Source organism: Pithys albifrons, chromosome 2 (assembly GCF_047495875.1).
Source record: "Pithys albifrons albifrons isolate INPA30051 chromosome 2, PitAlb_v1, whole genome shotgun sequence".
In the NCBI taxonomy this organism is placed as follows: Eukaryota; Metazoa; Chordata; class Aves; order Passeriformes; family Thamnophilidae; genus Pithys; species Pithys albifrons.
Genome location: NC_092459.1, coordinates 107,011,140 through 107,032,758, shown reverse-complemented (window position 1 = coordinate 107,032,758; position 21,619 = coordinate 107,011,140). Strand labels below are relative to the sequence as shown.

The following is a 21,619-nucleotide window of genomic DNA, read 5'->3' as shown; positions in this document are numbered from 1 at the left end:
CCCATCCATTGTGCTATCCCTGTTATATCCTAAACCGGTTCATCCGGCAGATCAAGTACCAGCAGTGCAGTAGAGTGGGTGCTGTCTCCAGCTGAGCCCTCTGCTATAGGTTTGCTGGCAGGATGTTGCCTTCTCTGTGTTAAGTTTTCCACAGGTTGGGTCAGTGTAAAGTTTAAGGGTCAGTTATTGAGTCATTGTGGCTCAAGTGGGATTTGAAGAGCTTTAGCAAGGTCAGAATAGAGTTGAACTGAGGAAACACTGGCTTCAGTTTCTGGTCATGTGCTAAAATTGAGAAAGTGCTTCTGTAAGTGCAGTTTAGCAAGCGTGAAGTGGGAGAGGAAAGTGCAGGCAAAGAGTTTGTGTGGCTAACAGGGGTGATGTGGAAAAGAACACCTGCAGAAATTCAGACAGCAGTGAGGTGGAGACAGCTTGAGCGACTGGAGCAGCCAGGACAGGCTGGGAGAGCCCACAGCCTGGCACTTAAGTTTGGTGTGTGTATGTAGGTATAGTCCATGTGGTTTGTAGACTAGATGCTTCTGGTCTATAGATGCAGCAATGATTTTAGTGGTCTTCACTATTGCCTTTGCAGGGTCATTATGTCTGCTCTGTACTATGCACTACTTTGCTTTTCCACAGGTTTTTTTTTTGCTTTTTCCCTGCACAAGGACTAAGAATCAAATTGCTGGTTTTCTAAATGTGCTTTCTTAGTGTTGTACGGAGTGATGTAATTTGAGTTTCAGCACACTGAGATTTCTGTTTGAACCTCAGAAAGTTCTTATTTCTGCTTTTTTTTCTGTCAATGAACTAATGTAATTTGTTGCAAGATGTGACTTTGCTTTCCATATCCTTAGCACTTGCTGTGCCAAGAGGCTCTGATGTCTTTGTGATACCTTTCAGGTATGAGTAAAACTGATGTGTACTTTGCAGGTGTGCTGCAGAAGCAACCAACAGGTGTAGAGCTGGCAGGAATAGGTGAGATGCACTCAGTTGCAAGTCCAACAGTGAAAAACCTGCCCAGTTTCTTCAGTCCAAGAAAATGCTGATGGTGTCTGATTGCTTTTGAGGTCTATAGGTAAAAGCTTCTGAGTTGTTTTACTCTCTTGTCTCTCATCAGGTCCAGCAGCCTCAGCAGCAGCCGCAGCAGCCAACGTCAAATAAACGGCCCAGTAACAGCGCTCCCCCACCAACCCAGCTGAATAAAATTAAGTACTCAGGGGGACCCCAGATTGTGAAGAAGGAGCGCCGGCACAGCTCTTCTCGCTTCAATCTGAGCAAAAACCGAGAACTGCAAAAGCTCCCAGCCCTTAAAGGTAAAGAGGCCGTGGGGTGGGAGTGACCTGCATGACAAGCTGCACCTTCTCCAAGCAGTGTGGTGGTGTAAGGGCTGTTCCCAAAACAACCCTGACAATGTCCACCTAGTCTTGTGGGCAGTGTGTTAGGGATGGCTCTGGGAAAAGTGCTTGTCTTGTCAGCAGGTAGAGAATCGATGGATGCCTAAAAAAATCAGAGGGTTCTCAATGCAAACTTAAGTACTTACCTTCCCATTTGAACTGTTTAAACCCTTGTGACTGCGTGTACTGAGGATTGCCTCAAATTCTTCAGCGGGTTGTGCAGGAAGGGCTGAAGTGCAGAGACCTGCCCTTGATTCCTACAACCACCCATTCCTGGGGGAAACCTATTCCTCCTCCTCATTGTGTTTCCATTGCAAATTATAGTAGTGCTGTTGAACCTCTTCACATTAGGGCAGTTACTTAGTATTAACACTTAATCTACATAATGTTGCAATTAAATATGATTTAACTGGACAAGAAGAAAGTGTTTTCAGCAGTCACTCAGCCAGACCCATTGCTCACGACTCCTGGACACAGGCAGCCCTTTTAGGAAGGGCAGCTGCCTTGCAGCTCATTAGCATTCCGCAAGCAAGAGGTAAGTTTGCATCATTGGCCAAGGCAGTGCATAGTTTCCAGTCATATCGAATCAAAAAGAGAATCTGTTACTATAGAGCCACTGCCACCTTGGCCCCTCTCTTCTACATTGCCCTCTGGGAGGAAGGTTAGGCTACAGTGTGCACTGTGGAGCTCCCTTTGTGTCTGTGGTGTTCAGGGCAGGGGCGTCACTGGTCTGTTATGGGAGCTAGTTGCATTTCTTTTCCAGTGTACCCTGTACAGGGAAGAAATCAGTGTTTAGCGGATTAGAAACTGCTGTCGTGTTTGGAATTCCCTCATGGGATAGTTGTTTCAGAGGCCTTGCAATCCGTCTATCTTATGTCCATAGCAGGGTTAACACTGCTTCTCCCTCTTCCCCCACTGGTTCAAACTGGGTGTGACAGGTGAGGGGGAAACCCCAAAGAGCAAACTACAGGAATATCTGGGAAAACCAGGAAGATGCTCTGCCTATCTTCAAGGACAGATGCCCCTGTTTTTCTCTGACAGATGCTCCTCCACACGAACGAGAAGAGCTTTTCATCCAGAAGCTGCGACAGTGCTGTGTGCTTTTTGACTTCATCTCTGACCCGCTCAGTGACTTGAAGTTCAAGGAGGTGAAGCGAGCAGGACTCAATGAGATGGTAGAATACATCACACATAACCGTGATGTTGTCACCGAGGCTATCTATCCTGAAGCTGTTATCATGGTAGGGCATGGGGCCAGTATGTGCTTGTGTGCCAAAGAAATAAGGACTGTTTAGAAATGTGGGGAGAAGAAGGGGGTAGGGATTTGTCAGAGAGGAATGTGACCCCAGTCCTACCCATTCCTTATTATCTGCTCACATCCAGAAAGAGAAGTTGGGGCAGTGGGGATGTTATGGTGACAGTGCCTGCTGTGGGGAAAGGTGGAAGCTCCAGTCTCGGGCACAGACTGAGCTTGTGGAGTTTGTATGCAGACTATAACCCTATACCCTACAGGAAGGGATTGGTTTGTGGGCACAGCTGTGACAAATCACAATAAGTTGCTCTACAGTGAAGGATTTGCTATGTGGAAGACCATCATGAGGTGTGGGGATGTCATTCATGCACCTTTTTGCTCCCCTCAGTTTTCAGTGAACCTCTTCCGGACACTCCCGCCATCATCCAATCCCACAGGAGCAGAGTTTGACCCTGAGGAAGATGAGCCTACATTAGAGGCTGCCTGGCCACACCTTCAGGTGAGGAGGAGTGGGGAATGTAAATCTGGTATATTTATCTCCAGGAAGTCAAAAGTCCATGTAGAGCTGGAGCCTACCAGCCCTGCTGCTGGCTGTTTTACCAGCCTGCGAGGGCTCCTGGGGAAGGACGAGGCCTGGCACCCAGGGGTCAGAAATGTTTCTTAGGCAGTACAGGCAGCAAGGGTGTCCTGGGAACTGGCTGATGGCTGTGTGCAACATTCAGCTGCAGATGGCTGTAGTCCCACATGGCCATGAAGTAGGCTGGGAATGAACACTTTACTAGGAGTAGGGGAATTGTGCTCTACTGCCTATGTAAGAAGCAGTTCTCGGCAGCATTAATGTCCCTTACGAAGACTTGAGAGTCCTCATCCTCTGGCCTTCAGCAGCACTGGAAACAGCACCCTGTCTGCTTCAATGCTCCTCTCCTTGCCCAGCTCCCTGGGAGGTACATGGAAGAGAAGCACTGCTTGGTGCCAAAGTAAAGCCTGTGTTGGTATCTGCTGAGGTGCCTCCTGTAGATTGTATGTAATTCAGTTGTGTTGACTGAGCAAATGTTTGACCACAAAAGATAGGGAACTGGAGGGTGAGGAAGAGAGGAAGGGAGCCAAGGACCTTTTCATTAGGTTGGTTCCCTGGGAAACAGACTTTAAGACAAACGAGGTGAAAAGGGTTATGAAACCAACAGTGAGCATGGTTTAGCAGAGCTCAGCAGTGGAAGTCAGGAGGTAAGCCCAGGCACTTGCACAGGGACATGTTGTCAAGCAGACTAAGGCAGAACAAGAGCCTGGTACTGCAGAATAAAGTAGAAGAAATAAGGTGCAATTCTGCAGCAGAGGTTAATCACATCTCACTGCTACAGTTTACATAGGGATGTGAGCATTGATAGAAATAGCATGTCCTCATCACCAGAGTGCTATGAATGCTAGGAAGCATTTGTTTCTCAGAATTGAGCCAGGTCATCATCTCAGTTTTTATTGTGCTACTGTCCTTGGCAGCTGGGCCCTGCCTGTGGATGCATGGCCCTGTAATTGCTTCAACTCCAGTCAGACCTTTGAAATGAGTCACTCTTGTTTGGCCTTAGTGGCCTCTCAGAAACACAAGGCAGGGTCAACCCTGGAATGGACTCATCCCTCTAAGAGAACAGCAGGACCAGAAGCTGATGTTTTAGCACTGACAGTCTTGTTAAAGCAAGCTGCTCTTTGTTGTCGAAGTGGGACACAGCATGAGCTTGCATGGTTTAATGGGTCCAAGCCTACCTGAAGTCAGTTGCCAGGAGGCAAAGGACACAGCGTGATTTCCTGGGATCTGTTTTCATTTCTCTGCTTTTCTGTTCTTCCTTGTCTCAATGGCTTCCAATGAAGTCTGAGCTTTTGCCATCTCTGGAGGTTTCTATTCTCTGTAGAGATGTGTGCTGAAGATGTGAGAAATGTTTCCCAGGCCTAGCATCTTAATCTGAGTAGGTGGATGTTGTCTTTGGGGTGACCTGAGGTGATGAGATCTCGTGAAGACTTGGGCAGTTATGTTCCCATTAAAGCAAGGGCAGTTGAATTGATCCCGCTGAGTGGGGAAACACTCCGTTTTGTGCTCCTATTCAGGCTTTCCAGCCTTTCCCTGAATCCTTAAGGAGAAGGAAAAGGTTTAAAATCTTAAGTAAACACTGGTGAGAGGACAGAGGGATTTCAAACTGATCTCTCCTTCTCCTCCCATAGCTGGTGTATGAGTTCTTCCTCCGGTTCCTGGAATCGCCTGACTTCCAACCAAATGTAGCCAAGAAATACATTGACCAGAAGTTTGTACTGTCTGTAAGTAATTGTTGCCCCTGCCACTGTGCAGTCCCTTTATGAAGGACATGCAGCAGATTTTGTTCAAGGTTTTACATAAACAGTCCAGCTTTGACAGCTGGTACTTGATGATGTGACTTTTATTTATTTCTTTGTCTTCAACGAGCAGACCGAATTTTCTGTGCAGCGCACAACTGTGCAAGTTGTAGTCACTGGAACGCGTAACTTGTACATGTGGAGAGGGGCACAGGAGCCTTGCAGGGGAAATCTGGGGACATGTAGAACATGCAGGCCATCACTGTGTTGCTGAGGATGAAAGAAGTGATGATGGTTCTAGCTTGTGACTAGGAGGCTGTGTGTTTCAGGGAAATGAACACTATGCTCAGAGTGCTAAAGGAAGGCATTACCAAGTTGAAATAGCCACTTTGGCCAAGCATGAGCAGTGCTCAGTGTTACTGGTAGCTTTGCCCAGACAGCCAGTATGCAGACACTGACTCAATTTCTCTCCTGACAGCTTCTGGATCTCTTTGATAGTGAAGACCCCAGAGAACGAGACTTCCTAAAGACTATTCTGCACAGGATCTATGGGAAGTTCCTGGGTCTGCGAGCATATGTGAGGAGGCAGATCAATAATATATTTTACAGGTGAGGTGTTTCTTAGTACCATTTAGACTTCCTGTCTCCAGCATTCTTCCTTTTGTTTATCAAACTGTATCCAGCATTTGGCAATGACCTCTCATCCTTCTCTTTAGGTTCATCTACGAAACAGAGCACCACAATGGAATTGCAGAGCTACTGGAGATCCTGGGAAGGTAAGACCACTTGTGGAAATCCCAGGGGACCTATAGTGAGACACAGTTCAGTGTGCTGTGTGAGCTGGAAGTGCCTTCCTTCAGCAGTCTTTGCAGGAGGCTCCTCCTCTTCCAGAGAATCTGTCTGATGGAGCACACAGTGAAAGTACTCTCCAGCCTGCTGATAAATGCAGTGGTAGCTTTCTCCTCCCCAGATTTTTCTAATGTTCTTATGAGTTGGAGTCCAGTCACACTTGCTATCTTGCCTCAGAAGGCAGTAAAACAGAACAATTCCTCTGAGAAGCCTTAGCAATGGGCAGCCTTCACCATGGCTTAAGTGCCCTTCTGTTTGCAGCCCTCTTGTGCCACCATCCTCCTCCTGTTCTCTAAAGCACAAGCCTTAAGCGATGATCTGCCTCTTTGCTGGTCTTCCCCAGAAGTTCTGCCTAAGTGTGTGTGGACTCAGCCTGTCACAGAGCAGAGCCCAAACCCCGTCAAACCCTGTGGTGCCTGCCAAGAACACACTCTAACTAAGCATGGTGTGCAGTCTGGGTTGGAAAGACCACACTTTCGGTAGGTGCTTTCTCAAGAGACTAATGAGAGCTAGGGCAAGTCTTTTGAGGTGAGAGATACGGAATTTCTGCTGGGTAAAGATTTTAACAAGATTCTTGTTTCTTCTCAGCATAATCAATGGGTTTGCTTTGCCTCTAAAGGAAGAGCACAAGATGTTCCTCATCAGAGTCTTGTTACCACTGCACAAAGTGAAGTCTCTCAGTGTCTACCATCCGCAGGTGAGAAGTGCTTCAAGTTTCCAGGGCAGATTGGGATTATTGCAAAAGCTTATAGCTATTGTAAGGCATATATATGTATTAGCATAGGGCGGTCCCGTGGTGTAATGGTGAGCACTCTGGACTATGGATCACAAGGTCATGAGTTCAAGTCTCAGTAGAGACCGTACCGGGCAGTTAAATGCCTCCCTGCCATCCGGTCCTGTCAGATCTCAGATACTCAGCAGGGTCAGCCCTGGTTAGTACCCGGTGCTGTAGACAGTCCTGAGGATTTCACTGTCCCTGTCCAAGCTTGCTCGGCCATGTCAGATGGACCTTAGGACTTAAACGGTGGGGCCAGTTCTGCACATGCTGTGCCTCACCTAAAAAATCCACTGCACAGGCTCGAAGGGCACACCCACATGGGGAGAGCCCTTCCCAAATCTTCATTCACGAAGTTTGGCCATATATATATGTATTAGTTTATAAGCGAGCTTGGACAGTGAATCTTTGTTCATTATAAGTTTATAAGTTCATTATTTATAGCTATTCACCAGACCATATTACTGCATTGTACAAAGTTCTTGCTGTGAGATGTCCTGGTCTCTGCACTAGTCCCTTGCTGCAGTTGTTGTCCCTTGTGGTGCCTGGGCCTGTGCCATGGTCTGATAGGAGGGTATCCTGATATTTCCTGCTGACTTAATACTGTGGCCTGCTTTGTCTTTCTGTGGTAGAAGCTTGTGAAGTATTTGGGGCCTGCTGAACCCAGAGAGGTAAAATTCCCAACTGCATATGATGTCTCAGCTCTTAGTCACTGCTGAGGTATGTGAAGAAATTGATGGGCTGGCCTGCTAGACTGGTATAGTGAATAATTTCTTCCAACTTTGAGTACATAATAGAAGAATATAGAAGATCAGAATTTGGGTGTTGCGGACGGGTCCAAAGGAGACCGCACACACCAATATGGTGTCCAGGCAAATCCCAAATTTATTCAAATTAGACAACATTTATAACCTGAGATAACTCCGCCCCAGGCACAACACATCTGACTCCATAGGCTAAGGTTAGAAACATGTACTTAATAAGGTAAAGTCCGAGGCCCCTTCCGGGTGAGATGCTGGGCTTGTTGTTGTTTGACCTCTGAGTCCAGTGTCACGTGGTTCTTCTGGACCCACCAGAGTCAGTGGGCGGCAACACTTGGGCTAGGAAGTCAAGAAGTATGGCTGCTAAGTAGTGAAATGTGTTCTTTCAGTGCTGTTTTTATAGAATCATAGAATCAATTGGGTTAGAAAAGACCTCTGAGATCAAGTCCAACCCTAAGTCCAATTCCAGTCCATTTACCAGATCATGGCACTCAGTGCCACATCCAATCTCAGTTTAAAAACCTCCAGGGATGGTGAATCCACCACCTCTCTGGGCAGGCCATTCCAATGCCTGATTACTCTCTCTGGAAAGAATTTTTTTCTCATCTCCAACTTAAATTTCCCCTGGCAGAGCTTAAGCCCATGCCCCCTTGTCCTATTGCTGAGTGCCTAGGAGAAGAGACCAACCCCCACCTGGCTAAAACTTCCCTTCAGGTAGTTATAGACAGTGATGAGGTCACCTCTGAGCCTCCTCTTCTCCAGACTAAACAACCCCAGCCCCCTCAGCCTCTCCCCATAGGATTTGTGCTCCAGTCCCTTCACCAGCCTTGTTGCTCTTCTCTGGACTCGCTCCAGCACCTCAGTATCTTTCCTGAACTGAGGGGCCCAGAACTGAACACAATACTCAAGGTGTGGCCTCACCAACACAGAGTACAGGGGAAGGATCACTTCCCTGGTCCTGCTGGCCATGCTATTTTTGATACAGGACAGGATATCATTGGCCTTCTTGGCCATCTGGGCACACTGTTGGCTCCTGTTGAGCTTCCTGTCAATTAGTACCCCCAGGTCCCTTTCTGCCTGGCTGCTCTCCAGCCACTCTGTGCCCAGCCTGTAGTGCTGCATGGGGTTGTTGTGGCCAAAGTGCAGGACCCGGCACTTGGCCTTATTGAACTTCATCCTGTTGGAATCAGCCCATCTCTCAAGTCTATCCAGATCCCTCTGCAGAGCCCTCCTGCCTTCCCGCAGGTCGACACTCCCTCCCAACTTGGTGTCATCAGCAAATTTGCTGATGATGGACTCAATCCCCTCATCTAAATCATCAGTATAGATGTTAAACAGGACTGGATCCAACACTGACCCCTGGGGAACACCACTAGTGACTGGCCACCAGCTGGATGCAGCTCCATTCACCAGCACTCTCTGGGCCCGGCTCTTCAGCCAGCTCCTAACCCAGCAGAGAGTACACTTGTCCAAGCCATGGGCTACCAGCTTTTCCAGGAGTATATTATGGGAGACAGTGTCAAAGGCCTTGCTGAAGTCTAGATAGACCACGTCCACAGCCTTCCCCTCATCCACCAGGTGGGTCACCTGATTGTAAAAAGAGATCAGATTGGTCAGACAGGACTGCTTATGGGGCAGTGCTTTGTGACAGTCAGGCTTGTTCCTCCCCACGTGTCCAGCTGTGCTTGCATCTGAATTTATTGGCTGTGGACTGCTCTACGTGACTCAAGTTTTATCCTTTTATGTTGCATGAATGTCTGAAGCTCATACCCTGCCTGCTTGATCTTAAAGCCTTTGCTTTCCATCAGGAAACTGGATTTGTTTAGAGCTGCAACATAATGAATGTAGTGTTACTTCCCGCCTTGAGAAGTGGTGGCACTTGAATCTCAGGTACACTTGAGGAAGCTCTAATCTTGCCATTTTTTTTTCCTACAGTTGGCATACTGTGTTGTACAGTTCTTGGAGAAAGACAGCAGTTTGACAGAGCCAGTGAGTAGCCTTGCTTAACTTCTGTGTGACAGTCAAGCCCCAAAATCTTCCCATCTTCCTTAGAGTAACCTTTTTTTAACCCTTGCTGTGGAGAGCCTGGGAGTCCATGGTATTGTTTACTGGGTTTGCCTGATTCCCTGTGGGCAGAAGGGTCTGTACTGCTCATGTGTAAGCCTTTAGCATTCTCTCCTGAAAGCTGCAGGAAGATGAGCTATAGTCTTTAGGGCTTATAGTGCTTCAGATCTTGGTGTAACAGAAGGAACACTGATACCAAGCTGGTCTTTGAGTTTTAGAGCTTTCAGTCAGTGACAGATGCTGCAGAGACAAAATACACGACCATCTGATGGAAACAGTGTGAGCTTGTGGGGGCCCTGAAATAGTAAGAGACCCCTCCAGACTACTGGAGTTGGCTGCAAAACTCTGGTGGTGAGGTTAGGAATCTGGAACACAAAGCTCTACTTAGGCCAGCCACTGTTCCCTTCATGAAAGTAATCTCATTCCACCTTTAGCATCAGTTTGCCATCTTCATAGTGCTAGGTCACATTGTAGACACATTTGCCTTCAGGATGTGCTGAGAAACAGGAGGTTCTAAAATATGTGAGCAGTGAAGACCTCACATATTCTAGTTACTGGCTGCACAGGCTATATGCCAGCTTGGCAGAGGGTGCAAGAAGGAGACAAGTGTTTATCCACCCACTGAAGACCAGGAAATGTCTTCTGCAGAGCTGAACGTCACAGACTCAAAACAGCAGATGTATAAAGAACATACTTGTGTCACTGTAGCAGGGAGCACGAGAAAGTGTGAGTGTTTTAATGAGTAGTGCTGGCTGAGGTCGTTCTGTTCTCTGGCTTAAATGTGTGCATTCATGGTGAGCCTGACTGTGTGGTAGAAGTTGGTCAGCTGTTGTCAGCTTTCTGGCTCCACAGCTCTGACACCAGCAGTGCTGAAGCAGACCTACTAGTTTTTCCTTTAAACACGAGTCCTCCATTTCCTGTGTTCCAAAGCCTGCTCTGAAACAAACTGTAAAGTAGCTTCCTGATGATGATGAGTACTTCCGGTGGCTGACATCCAGTCCAACAGCCTTCTGCCAGTGCACCTCTTAGAGTGAGGGAGAAGAGAGAAATAGAAATCTGTCAATATTTCCAGGATTCATTTTGCAGCTTATTCAAATAGTAAAGCTCCATAACTTCCTGGGTAACAGGTTAGTGGCCCATGAATTACAGACCTGCGTCTGGTTTGATGCTTGTGGAAAGCAGTGGGCTGATCCAATTTCATGACATTCAGTGAGTGTTGTGTTGTGTGTCAACAGACATACCAAGCCCATATTGCCACAGGTTGTGTCCTGTTCAGGTGTCCTGTTTGGGAAGGTTTTGAACAGACCCCTGAGATGACTGAGGTTGTTGAAGTCTGGAAGAATTACAGGACTTGTGCATCAGCAAGGGTCTGAATGCACTAGGAGATGCTACCAGCAGTGCGGGAAGGAGGCCAGATTACGCACTGGCTCCATGCTCACCTCAGGTGGGCCTCCCAGAAGCTTACTCACCAAATCTTGACATGGTAGCTCTTATGTTAAAAGCTGTCTGAAAGACTGCCAGGTGAGCAAGGCCTTAGATGTGCTCAGTAATAGCAAGACGGACTTGACACACCTCACAACACCTTAGCTGTAGGAAAAATTACTTCTGAATCACTGAAGCTAACTCTTAGCTGAATGGGAGACATGAGTAATGACAAACACTGAGCATAACAAACTGCTGGCTTCTCAAGCCTGCAGCTGGCAGAAAGATAATGCTCAGATATCTGTAATCTTGCAGTTGCATTGCCCACTATAGTCCCTCTGCAGCTGTGAACTTCTTCTCAAGTGCTGGCCTCAGAATCAGGTAGCTGAAGTACACAGGTTTGAAAGAGCAACTCCTGCTGCCAGCTGTGTGTGACTTGGGTGTCCACAGAGTTAGCATTTTTTCTTCCAACAGAGTGAAGGTCTGCACGGTCTTGGATCCTGCCTTTGATAGTGTCTAGAAGCAGATAGGTAGGACAGAAAGCAGTATTAAAAATAAGTAAATAAACCATAGTGAGGTATAGCCCTTCTCTAGTATAGTCTTCTCATATCTTGTAAGAAACAGTTTACAAATATTATCATATTGCATTGTAATATTTAATATTAAATTATAACCATAAGGTGTAAACTCTATAAACTTTTCTGTTCCATTCTGGAGTCTGTTTGGACTTTGAGTCTCCACAATGTTTTACAAGAATGAATTCCATAATCCGGTTACTTTTGTGTGTACTAGTACTTCCTTTCCTTGTCCCAAACCCATCCATTGCATTATTTATTTGTTGCTCTCCAGTGTTCAAGCTCTGCAGTGTTTTGAATAATGCTTCAGAGACCTTCTCCATAGTATTTCCAATTTTACTTGTTGATCTTCCATGGTTACTCTGCACTGTCTGCCAGCTGCTGCCCACTCCAGTTTCAGCCCTCTGTGTTAAGCTGTGTTTTGGGGAAAAAAATGGTTCTAAGCTGTGGTTGTGGTATGAAATGGTACCAGCCTAGGCAGAGCTGCTGTCATGAGTGTAACATGGCAGAGTTTGGCCTTTTGTCTTCTTTCTTCCCTGGAAACGCACCCAGACTTTTTGAGACATTCTGTTCTGTTACTTCTTTCCCTCTGCTGTTGTGAGCAGACCCTTACAAATTTATTTTGCATCTGGTGTTAACTTTCAGCCTCTAACACTGTCTCTGTACCCTCCCCACTCAGGTGATTGTAGGCTTGCTGAAGTTCTGGCCAAAAACTCACAGTCCCAAGGAGGTGATGTTTTTAAATGAGCTGGAGGAGATTCTGGATGTGATTGAACCATCTGAGTTTGTGAAAGTTATGGAGCCCTTGTTCAGGCAGTTGGCCAAGTGTGTCTCCAGCCCACACTTCCAGGTGAGTTGCAGCTCAGGGAGGGGATAAAGCACTGACTTGTAACCCACTTGGTGTGTGAGGGTGACACCACAGGTTTTGGGCTTGTCTTTGTGGATCAGTGGCAACTGGAGGTGTGACCAGGGTAAGTAATGGTGTGATGTGGTGGAAAGCAGTGAGAATCCTCACCACAATCACAGATGAGGCGCATCCAAAGAGAAAAAAAAGCATATCAGTAGAGCCCCTCCTGCTGCTCTGTGCTATTCAGTGCTGTTTATTGCAGCAGGCTTGATCTGGAGCACGGGTGCTCTGCCACCTCCTGTTTTGGCTAGCAAAGATAGAGGAGATCCATCCAGTGTCGCCCTGTTGCAGTAAAACCAAGCAGTCTGCAGTACTGGATGGAGACCAACCAAAGAGACTGTGCAGAGAAGGTACTTTGTTTTATTCTGGCATAGGTGGTAAAGAGTGAGATACACGAAAAAAGGTCCGGAGTCTGCTTCTTTCTTGTTCTCACTGAAGGAAAGCTGGCTATAGTATCTGACTGAAACAGTCTCTGTGGATAGTAGTCTTAAGGTTTAAAATATACAGAGTGGTAGGACCTGCTGGTAGCTCCTAACAGCTGTTCTTGGCTCACAGGTTTAGATTGCTATGAAGAATGCCCAGGAACAAGATGGCTTGCTGGTGAAACACGTGATTGACCAAAGTATAAGTGGGGTGTTAAAAAAATAGTGACATAGCCATCTCCTAAGTGAGTGTAACTGCATAGTGAGTTAGACTGGCTTCAGTCTGTCTTTTGGTATAGACAAGTACAAAGTCATGTGTTTACAAGCCAAAAACAAAGTCAATCTAAGTCACATGTATGTAAAAGATAGTTCCCTGTAAAGGACTAGGGGAGCATGATGGAAACCATCTGGGCATGGATTACTGGTGTAGTGATGGGAACCAAAGGACTAATGTGACCTTTGGGCATGGAGGGAAGTACCAGAGGGAACTAAGGAAATTGAATAAAGTCGGGTAAAGGCTGGAGGAGAGGCATCCTGTACTTGATAGCAGCCAACATCTGCTACCAAACTGAAAAACAAGACTGAAAAACCTGGGAAAGGTGCAAACACTTTAATGCTTTATAGCCTAAGAAAATTAGCACCAGAGGTGTCCCATACAGGCAGGCTGAACAGTCTGTGTTTGCAGCTTGTCTGAGAGCAAAATTAGGAATTGAGTTCTTGGTATGTCTGAACACCCTGGTGGGAGTGAGTTTTCTCTCAGTGGGTTGTCTCTTAATCTAGCAGACAAAAGCTTAACAAGATCTGGAAAACCAAAGGCTAGACAAGTGAACACGAGGTGAGTTTCACTTAGTTTACTTGCGTGGAACAGTATGTTTAGGGGATATAGTGAATTCTCTTATCATCTGAAATCTAAAACTGAGTCTGGATGTCTCTCTCCTTAGGTGTTTAAGCCATTCTCAAGATAGTGCTAAATGCAAAAATTAGCTTGCATTGCCCAGAGTTATGGTAAATACGAAGGATTGTGGTTGAGTCTGTCACTGTGTGGAAACTTGTTGTACTCGTTTGTCTTGTTAGAACAGGATGGCTGCCCCAAGATTTTCCGTATTTTCACCCTTACTAAATTAGGGGCTTGAATTGTAGGACTGGTGACTGAAGCATGCTTCAAAGACCTGAGAGGCTGTTGTGGTGAAAGCCAGGGAGGAGTGGAACTTGACTGAAGGCAGTCTGAGGAAATGAAGGAGACTTGAAACTAGTCCTGAACTGGGACCTGGAGCAGATGACATTACTGTCCTCAAGTGTTGTGTAAAGGGTGTTAGAGTCATCACTGTATTGGCAGTAGACTTGTCTATTCAAGAACATGATGTTTGTCCCAGGAAAGTGAGAAGCATCTGGCAGAGGCTAATGCAAAGAAGGCTGGGAAGCAGGGATGAGTTTTGTTGTAGAAGTTTATAATGGTCAGCCCTGCTGCCTGCGCTGTGGGGAACCATGTGGGCTCCTTGGCTGGATGGTAGCTTCCCCGTGCACCACAGGTGTTACTGGAAGGAGCCTGTCCAAGGATGGCTTTCTCTCCCACTGCAGGTGGCAGAGCGAGCACTGTACTATTGGAACAACGAGTATATCATGAGCCTGATCAGCGATAATGCAGCCAAAATTCTCCCGATCATGTTTCCAGCGCTCTACAAGAACTCCAAGAGTCACTGGAACAAGTAGGTCTTCCCACATGCCCTGACACTTGCTGTGCATGCAGGATTGCTTGACCCACTGGCGATCTTGGGGCATGCTGCTACAGTGCAACAATGCATGGCGCTGAGTGGCACCAGGTGCTGAGCCGGGGGGTTGTTATCAATATCACCATGGAAAAGTGCCACAACAGACCACAGTGGCCTGCTTCTGCCAGGGTTGAGCCACCTATAATTACCAGCCTTGGGGGCCATGGAGTATACACAGTGTTTGATACCTGCCTGTCACTAATGTTAGTGGTCTCTCCAAGGTGTCCAGTAGGTATTCCAACTGACTTCTGTCTACTTCTTAGCTAATGTACCACCCATATGTTTGTCCATGACCAGAGACCCTGGCTAATGTAATGCCTGACTCCTTGAATACAGGAAGAACAGAGAAAGCAGAACTAACTGGGCAGCTGTCCATGTCAAATATTGCTCCCTGTGTCTGATTCCTTGATACTACTCTGTTTTATGGTTCTCTTATCAACTTCTTTTCTTCAGACTTCTCCATTTGATTCCTTACCTGGTTAATTCAAGTTTAGCTAATTTAATTTAACCCACTTCCTTATAATGAATCAGCTAAAAATACTTGATCCACAGCTGAGATCCTAAAGTCTTGCAGCAAAAACTACAAGAAGATCAAAATAAAAGCCATCTTCCTCTATTCTAGAGAGTGAAAAAAAGCAAAATAATTTATTTTAGGGAGGCTGGGCAACTCCACAGCTTAGTAGTATAGTGTGGTAGCAAAGACGAGGTTGTGAGTTAGAGCTTGTTTGCAGAGAGCTCCCCAGTGATCTGCTCTTCATTCTGTCAGGAAGTACAAACTGGAGCTGCCAGTCAAGGGTCCTCTACAGGCTTGAGTAGGCACAGATGGGCAGACATGAACACACACAAACACCCAGGGGCACCACCAGGCACACACATGTGCAGACAGGCATATTCATGCACAGATACCTGTGATGTTTGTGCATATGTGCATGCAAACAGATGTGCACAGACACGCTCTCACTCCCAATCAAAGTTCAGAAAAGGTCTTTGTTTTCTTGTCTGAAACCAGTTCTGTCTCTTTGCAGCAGTCAGGATTCATGATTCTATTGTTTCTGTCTTTTCTTCTTGTCTGTTTCCCAGTGGTATGACAGAGGAGGTCCTGAAAGTGTTTTGCTCATATTTCTCCCTGTCTTTGTTTTAGCAATAGACACATCTTTGGGCGGGTTGGGTATCTCAGATGTTCTTCCTTCCCATAGTTCATCTACTTGGTCAGAGAGCCTGCTTAAGGCCAGCATGGCTGCATCTCTCTTCCTTATTCCATTTGTAGAGCTGGTGGAGTCACATAGCTCAAGTTACTGAGTCTCATCTTTTGCGTCTGGGTCAGGTCTTCCAGAGACAGCTTGTTTTTATTCCCTGGGAGAGTCTTTGTCCCGTAGGGAGCTCACAGACAGTGCAGCTTTTCCATAAATCATTGGCACAAAGTCGACCTTTCTTCTGTGGTATTCTTTGTGCTAGTTCCCATCTCTACAGGGCTTCTGCCTCTCTGTGTTTTGGGCAGTTCAGTGACAAAGCTCTTAATCAAATACTGGGCAGCCCAAAAAAATCATTGTGTATATGTGGGGTGAACTGTGTGAGGCACTAAAGCCCCCTCAAGAACATCTCTGAACAGGTCCCTAGCATTCTTCCTTTCCTATTTCCAACTACAAGAAACGAACACAAGAATGCATAGTTTTGTATACATTAGTCTGACTGAAGTAGAGTGGACCTGTCCAAGTGGTCTTCTCTTTCTTCTCCATCTCTTTCTTCCTGTGATATAGTTTCTGCTGTGTTTGTGGAAGGGGTTTTCCCATGGTAAGAGCTGGGAGTGCATAAAAATCTTTAGCCACACAGCTATATAGTGAGTTGCTGCTGTTACCTCTTGTCTGTGCTGCTGGCGCTAACTTAGGGCTCAGAACCTGCCCACCATGACTCTTTCTCCTTTCCTCATTTCTTTGCAGAACAATCCATGGGCTGATCTACAATGCACTGAAGCTCTTCATGGAGATGAACCAAAAGCTTTTTGATGACTGCACGCAGCAATATAAGGCAGAGAAGCAGAAGTGAGTAAGATGTTTTTAGCCAAGTTACTTGAGCTCATCCTCAAGTCTCCTTGGGGTACAGTAACAGATGGTAGATGCCAATTGGCAGAGGGGAAATGGAAAGGTGGTACAAGTAATTTTGTAAAAAAGTAAGATTCCTCTACAATAACTGTGAGTAGGGATGAGAAAAGATAAAATGTGTGCCCTGATAAAAATCCTTTCAGTCCTGCTGAAGCAGGTAGCTTAGAAAAGAGTTGACAGCGTCATGAGGAAATGCATTGCAATGCAGAGGATACTCAGCTTTGCAGAGATGCTTATCCTCTGCACTGTAAATATTTGCTAGTTCATAAATGTTGTAGTGATGCCAGTGGAATCCTATTTAGAAAGACTTTTCAAAAGAGTTTTGCTGCTGTGAGTGTAATGCATCTTTCATGCCACAAGGTGCTTTCAATTTGCAGAGATAAAGATGGAATAATTCCCACAATTTCAAAGAGCAAATGGTGGGGATAAAATCTGAGCTCATCAAGTACCTATGCCATGATGCTGTAAAGAGGAAAGAACTCCACTTTTTCTGCTTCCTTGTGCTGGTTTCGGTGCTTATATGGCTTGTCTTGGTGATCTGAGTCAGTCCACTAAGCTAGAAGTAAACTTTGTTGGGTTTTTTTTCTGACTTAGTGATCTAAAATGGTGCTTCTCATTCCTGAATGAGCCAGGGCTGCTACTGGGAAGAGCTGGGCTTACCCTTGCTGGGAGTGGGGAACTCTAGGGTATATTCCACTTTGTGAAATAGTAGTGAATAACAAAGTTGATTTTTGAGTCAGAGCTTCGGATGGGTAACCTGCTTATGGAGAAATTAAAGTTTTGTAGATACCAAAAATGGGAGCTAGCAAGATTTCTTTTTTTTCCCATTTTGGAGTGTTTGTGAAGCCCACAAATATCTGCATATATATTTTAAATCACTGACAGTACATTTTCTATGGGATCCACTTGGTGTTTTCAACAGGAGCTTCTTCTCCTTGTTTAGCTTCTACCCATGCTGACCTACTTAGGGTGACTGTACCCAGCACTGGTGTATGGCTGTTGGAGGATTGTTTTGGAAAAGCTCAACAAAGCAGCTCAGAGCTGTCCAATAAATGGATAGGTAGAGCTGTACTGTTTTCTGCTCATATTAAGATGACTTTTTTTTTGTCTAGTGCCACTGTGCCTAATTAGACCTCAGAAAACCTTGTATTGGGTTTTTATCAAGGATATACCCTTTGCTGTCCTGGATAACCAAATCTGGTAAAATGTCAATTGAAAGCTTGATGTGCAAGATGTCAAAATGTCTTTTAGCAGCAGAATCTGAGATTTTACTATGGTAAGCATGATAATAAAATTCCTCAGCTGAATTGTGTTTCCCTGCCACAGAGACCCAGCTATGGAGGCCTTTCTGGGTGAGAACAAGAAGGCTCAGCTTCACTGGCACAGCATTAGCAGCTGTTCTTGGCTTGAGAACTGTGAAAAGATCTCAGTCTGAAGGGATGCTAGAGCTGGGAGAGAACCTGTTAGGGACAGACGGGGAAACAACTAGAAGGAGAAATCTCTGACAGAAGGGAATGGGGTAGGACTGCATGCTGGGGGGTCGGGGAGAAGAACAGCTTGTCAGGGCAAGGAGGTAGAAAGAAGGTAGAGGCTTTAGGCAGAGGTACAGTGAAGAGGCAGGTTGGGAAGTGGTAGTGGTAGTGTTACTCTTAATGTCAATGGATAGTATAAATGAGTTAGGTAAGAGGAGCAAATTGGAGGGAGAGAAGTGAGGAGATCATGGCCTCGTTGGGCGAGGCCCTAGGACTGGACATAGGACAATGGTGAGAGAAAAGAGCAGGTACTTTGGAAGATGGATGGATTAGAAACCTGAGTTTACTAGAGAAGTAAGACTGGCAAGTTTGAAACACTGAGGTTTCTTTAGCACATAGAGAAGAAGGAAGAGAGACCTATGAAGTGTTTTCCCAATGAACCACGAGAAACCTTGTGCTGTGAACTAGAAAACAGCATGTGTGGGAAGGATTGTGTGCACACAAACCCAGCAAATGGGAAATGGGGAAAAGGGAAGAGCTTGTAGGTTTGCTGTTATGCTGCAACCAGATGTTGAGATGCTTGATTATGACTTTAGCCATGTTTTTAATTAGTTAACATGCTTCATTTACTTACCATTAGTTAACAGCTCAAGCTTGTCACCGCTGCATCCCTGGCTGTGCAGGTGCAGCCAGGGCTGGCCATGGAGTGACAGACTCTCCAGGGACATATAGGGAGACTTGGTCTCTGCTGTTCAGTGCAGATGCAGTGACTGTATCTTACTAATCTCCCCAGGCATCTTGAATCTGTTTGAATTATCAGAATCCTTTAGAAAACCAGTGGGGAGGTTGGGGCAGGTAGAGAGTGTCTTGTCCTGAATGGGCTATTTATTTGGGGTGTTTTGGGGGTTGTTGGTTTTTGGGGTTTTTGACCCTGTGTTCTCTGGTGGACTAATCTGCTGCTTACCTTGGCAGCTTTAATTCTCATTTTTAGCTTACATGAATTTCAAGAGTGTGATGTGATTACAGAGTATAAGAATGTCCTTAGCATGGATAGAAAGGGCATTAGAGAGACCTGTAGCTGGGATGAAAGCCAGATAGTTAGAAATGAAGCTGAGATTTTAGTGCAGATGTTTAAGCTGTAGAAGAGAATAAGGGGTTGTGGATGCTCACTCTACTGGGAACATTCACTGCCCTGGGATTTATAAGTGACCCTGCTGAACATTCACTTAAAATGTGGGCTGAAGTCTCTGCCAAGTTCAAGAGCTGGGCCTGGAGAGTTTGGGCAGCTCTCTGGTATGTTGTGGCTAGAGATAGAGGGAATACGGGGCAGTGGAACCCCAACTCTATTGGAAATGTCATTTTGTCCCTCTGCATCTGTGGGGCACCAGAAAAACATGCTTAGAAATCCAGACTGGTATCACTGCTTTACCCCAGAAACCAGACCCTCTGGCCCACTCCTGCAGCACAATGCCAGAGAAAAATGTAGCTGTTGCCCACTGTTGCCAGCCTGTGCTCTGAGGTGAGCCAGGAGTATGCCTGCCTACCTTGTGCTAATTGCAGCATGTCCCCTCTTCTTACCTCATCTCACCTGTAGGTAGAATTAGGGGTCTCTGAAGTACAGGGCCACTCCTCCCCTTGCTTGCGCTTTCCTGCTGTCTCTTGCTTTTGCCATCCTGTGAGTGAAAGCTGCACTTTCCCCAGGAGTTCACACCTGCTCTCTCTCTCTCTCTCTCTCTCTCTCTCTCTCTGCAGGGGAAGGTTCAGGATGAAGGAACGAGAAGAAATGTGGCAGAAAATAGAGGAGCTGGCCCGGCTGAACCCTCAGGTGGCTGACAACTGGGCAATCACCAACCACATGACATTCAATAAGGGGAAGTGTGGGATGCTGCACTTGGGATGGGGCAACTCTGGATGTACCTACAGGCTGGGGAATGAGATACTGGAAAGCAGTGCTGCCGAAACAGACTTGGGTGTCCTGGTTGACAGCAAGTTGAATATGAGTCAGCAGTGCCCTGGCAGCCAGGAGGGCCAACCGTGTCCTGGGGGCCATCAGGCAAAGCTTTGCCAGCTGGTCAAGTGAGGTGATTGTCCTGCTCTGCTGTGCACTGGTGCGGCCTCACCTTGAATATTGTGTGCAGTTTTGATCACTGCAATATAAGAAAGATACTAAACCACTAGAGAACATCCAAAGGAGAGCAGAAAAGATGGTGAAGGGCCTTGAGGGGAAGCTGTATGAGGAGTGGCTGAGGTCATGTGTCTGTTCTGCCTGGTGAGGAGGAGACTGAGGGGAGACCTCATTGCAGTTACAACTTCCTTGTGAGATGAAGAGAAGGGGTAAACACTGATCTCTTCTCTGTGGTGACCAGTGACAGAACTGGAGGGAATGGCCTGAAGTTGCATCAGGGGAGGTTTAGGTTAGGTATCAGAAAAAAGTTCTTCACCCAGAGGGTATTTGGGCACTGGAACAAGCTCCCCAGGGCAGGGGTCACAGCACCAAGCCTGACAGAGTTCAGGAAGCATTTGGAAAATACTCTCAGGCACATGATATGACTCCTGGGGATGGTCTTGTGCAGTGCCAGGAGTTGGACTCAGTGATCCTTGTGGGTCCCTTCCAACTTGGCATATTTTGTGATTCTATAATGGGACCTAGGATGAATGAGACAAGAATGTGCTGGGGGTCTTGACCTTCTTCCTCAGCCCATGAAAGCAGGCCTCAGGACCGAATCCCAGTTCTGTGCACACTGCTGCAGCAGTGGTCTGTCCCTCCCAATACCAAGTGTCTTGGGAATGCTGGCAGTGTTCTATCAGCCTGGCTCTCTGTAGCACTGACTTCTAAGTAGTGCCTTATAGAGATCGTGTATGTGTTTATGAGCTGCACTCTCAGCTGCAGCTGCACCTGCACATGCAATGTGCTGTGTCTCCAAGGGTACTGGTAGGAATGGGTGAGAGGATGCTCCTTTCCTGCCTCAGTACGTATTGCTACATTTGTGGGAGCCAGAGAGAGTGGCTAGAAGAATGGTGCCATGCTGTGTTAGGATGCTGGAGGTTAAGACTTGTTGGGTGGAGTGCTGACTCTCCAGTTGTCTGTGTTGTCTGCAGTACCCCATGTATTATGCACCTCTACCCTTGCCTTCTGTGTGCTGTATGGAAACAGAGACCCCAACTGCAGAGGATATACAACTGCTGAAGAAAACAGTGGAGACAGAGGCTGTGCAGGTGCGTAGGTGACTAGAGTCGTTCCACAATTGCTCTCAGTCCAGGGTCCAGGAGCCAGAACTGGCTCTTTCCAAGTGTTCTGAGGGTAAATGCCCCTATTCTCATTCCTGATCATTAAGACTTCAGCCTGTAGTGTGAAGAGTGGAGTTTATCTTACCTTACCTCTAACCTCCCCACTCTGGAAGAAGTGTGAGTGGGACTTTTCTGTCCTTTTAGTCTGTATTTGGCTCTCAGCCTGCTCTGCAGCATGCTGCAGTGTCACCCAACATATCCTAGAGCATGTTGGAGTCAGAGAGTGAAAGGATGAAGGGGTTTGCTTCTAATCCCTG

The 21,619-nt window shown here is 46.4% G+C and overlaps 1 protein-coding gene across 3 annotated transcripts in view; it reads left to right on the top strand.

Annotated features, from left to right (window-relative positions):
• PPP2R5D (protein phosphatase 2 regulatory subunit B'delta) overlaps positions 1–21,619 on the top strand; it is a 30,923-nt gene that overhangs the window by 6,422 nt on the left and 2,882 nt on the right. For all 3 annotated transcript variants that reach the window (XM_071581747.1, XM_071581732.1, XM_071581738.1), the window contains exons 3-15: positions 1,115–1,310; positions 2,433–2,632; positions 3,032–3,142; positions 4,852–4,944; positions 5,438–5,568; positions 5,676–5,735; positions 6,397–6,505; positions 9,280–9,333; positions 12,085–12,255; positions 14,313–14,440; positions 16,441–16,542; positions 19,827–19,899; positions 21,174–21,290. In XM_071581747.1, coding sequence (XP_071437848.1) covers positions 1,115–1,310; positions 2,433–2,632; positions 3,032–3,142; positions 4,852–4,944; positions 5,438–5,568; positions 5,676–5,735; positions 6,397–6,505; positions 9,280–9,333; positions 12,085–12,255; positions 14,313–14,440; positions 16,441–16,542; positions 19,827–19,899; positions 21,174–21,290 — 1,545 coding nt within the window. The remainder of the gene's footprint in view (positions 1–1,114; positions 1,311–2,432; positions 2,633–3,031; positions 3,143–4,851; positions 4,945–5,437; positions 5,569–5,675; positions 5,736–6,396; positions 6,506–9,279; positions 9,334–12,084; positions 12,256–14,312; positions 14,441–16,440; positions 16,543–19,826; positions 19,900–21,173; positions 21,291–21,619) is intronic.